Source organism: Penaeus vannamei, chromosome 8, assembly GCF_042767895.1.
Source record: "Penaeus vannamei isolate JL-2024 chromosome 8, ASM4276789v1, whole genome shotgun sequence".
Classification (NCBI taxonomy): domain Eukaryota; kingdom Metazoa; phylum Arthropoda; class Malacostraca; order Decapoda; family Penaeidae; genus Penaeus; species Penaeus vannamei.
Genome location: NC_091556.1, coordinates 30973432 through 30975931, shown reverse-complemented (window position 1 = coordinate 30975931; position 2500 = coordinate 30973432). Strand labels below are relative to the sequence as shown.

At 47.6% G+C, this 2500-nt stretch overlaps 1 protein-coding gene across 1 annotated transcript in view; it reads left to right on the top strand.

Annotated features, from left to right (window-relative positions):
- The window catches only part of LOC138862358 (autotransporter adhesin BpaC-like), an 831-nt gene extending 671 nt beyond the window's left edge, over window positions 1-160 (top strand). Inside the window, exon 1 of the mRNA XM_070124090.1 lies at window positions 1-160. This exon is cut by the window's left edge and continues 671 nt beyond it. Coding sequence (XP_069980191.1) covers window positions 1-160 — 160 coding nt within the window.
- The last annotated feature ends 2340 nt before the right edge of the window (window positions 161-2500 follow it).

Here is a 2500-nt window from a genome sequence, read left to right as displayed (position 1 = left end):
TGCTGCAACGCATGGCAATTCTGCTGCAACATATGACTATTCTGCTGCAACACATGACTATTCTGCTGCAACGCATGACTATTCTGCTGCAACGCATGCCAATTCTGCTGCAACACATGACCTAAAACCTCCATCCACCCCAAAAATAAGCAATGAGTGAATAAATAGATAAGTGAATGAATAACTAAACGAATAAACAAACAAATAGATTCACCAGTAAACAACCAACAACTCTCATATACAATAAACATCTAAATAAAACCAAAAATCAATAACAAACACATAAGCAAAGCAGAAATAGATCAAAACACAAACACACTCTCCAGGAACAACCTTCCTCCATTCATCTCTCTTCCTCTCTCTCTCTCTCTCGCTCTCTCTCTCTCTCTCTCTCTCTCTCTCTCTTTGTCTGTCTGTCTGTCTGTCTCTCTCTCTCTCTCTGTCTGTCTGTCTCTCTCTCTCTCGCTCTCCTTTTTTTTCTAACTTTCACTCTATCCCTCTACCCACTCTTTTTTCTCCCTCTTCACTCTTATATCCCTCTATACTTCTCTCCTCCCGTCTCCCCCCCCCCCTCCCACCGCGCAGAACAAAAGGACTTATTGACACACTTCTTGGCGAGAACCGAGTGTGAGATAAAGGCATCTTCGAGGATTTTCAGAAGGGAGCTTAACGGTAGAGAAGGGGAGGAGAGGGGGAGGTAGAGGGAGAGAGGGGAAAGATGGCAGAGAATGGCTGAGAGGGGAAGGGAAGGGAGGTATGGTAGAGAATGGCAGAGAGGGAGAGAGGGGGAGGAATGGTAGAGAATGGCTGAGAGGGGAAGGGAGTGGAGGAATGGTAGAGAATGACAGAGAGGGAGAGAGAAGAGAGGAATGGTAGAGAATGCCAGAAAGGGACAGAGAAGGGAGGTATGGTAGAGAATGACAGAGAGGGGAAGGGAGGGGAGGTATGGTAGAGAATGGCGGTTGGGAAGAGAGGAGAGGAATGGCAGAGAGTGGCAGAGAGGGAGAGAGCGGGGAGAGTGAATGGTAGAGAATGGCAGAGAGGGGAAAAGAATAGGAGGAATGGTAGAGAAAGGCAGAAGGGAAGAGAGGAGAGGAATGGCAGAGCATGGCTGAGAGGGGAAGGGAGGAGAGAAATAGTAGGAGAATGGCAGAGAGGGGGGGGAAGAGAGGGGAGGAAAGGTAGAGAATGGAGGTAAACGGAAGAGAGAGATAGAGAGGGTGAGAGAGGGAGGGAGAGAGGGAAGGGTGGGGAGGGGAATAGAGAAGCAGAGAGGGGAGATGGGAAAAATGGCAGAGAAGGTAAGAGACTGGGAAAGAGGGCAGTGAGTGGGAGGGAACGCAAGGAAGAGGAAGAGGGGAGTGGGGTGTACAGAAATAAAGTGGGGAGATGGTGAAAGTGGCAGACAAGATAAGAGAGGAAGGAAGAGCGAAGAGGGAAAGGGAGTGCAGGGAAGAGGAAAAGAGGGGAGGGGAGCAAAGGACAAAAGAAGCGAGAGGGGAGAAGAGAGGAAGAGGCAAAGAGAAGAGGAGAGGATAATGGACAGGAAAGGGGAGGGAAAGAAGGGCACAGAAGGAGAAAAAATGAAAAAGAGTGAACATGACGAGATACAAACAGGCGGAATAAGAAGGGAGATGAAGAGAACGGCAAAGAGAGAAGAAGAAGGGAGGAGAGTAGGAAAAAAATATAAGGAGAGGGGAAGAGAGGGACAGAGAAAGGGAAGGAGGAGAAAAAGAGAAGAGAAAGACTAGAGTGAAGGGCGAAAAAAGTGAGAGACTTGAAGTGAGTAAATGAGGGGAAGAAAGGGGAAAAGAATGGCAGAGAGCGAAGAGGGAAAGGTGAGGAGGTGAGGGAGGCGTGTGTGAGGTTAAGGGGAAACATGAGGGCTATTGACATGAGGCAGAAGTTAGAACCAACAGCCATCTTGTGGGTAATTAGCAAAGTTCCTTAAACGAGTTGACTTTCTTTGCCAAGTTTACTGACTCTCCGTGGACTAGACTTGGGTGACAAATTGTTGATGTCGGTCCTTTTATTCGAAGTATCTCTCTTTTATTTGTCCCTCGCTCCCTCTCTTTCCTTACCCCCCCCCCCTCTCTCTTTCTCTCTATATATATCTATCTATCTTTCTCTTTCTCTCTCTGCCTCTGTCTGTCTGTGTGTCTCTCTCTTTCTCTCTCTCTATTTATCTACCCCCATGTCTCATTCTCTTCCTTTTTCTTTCCCTTTCTATCCCCATTTCTTTCCTTCTGTTTCTCTCCTCCTACTTTTGTTTATCTCTTTCTCCTTCCCCCTCCCTTTCTCTATGTTTATCTCCTTATCCTCCCTCCCTCATCTCTCTCTATCTATCTATCTATCTCGCTCTCGCTTTGCCCTTCCCTGTCTCTTTCTTTCTCTTTTCCCTCTCCCTCTTCACATCCCCTCCTCTCACTCTCTCTGCCTCTCTCTCTCTCTCTCTCTCTCTCTCTCTCTCTCTCTCTCTCTCTCTCTCTCTCTTCGCTCC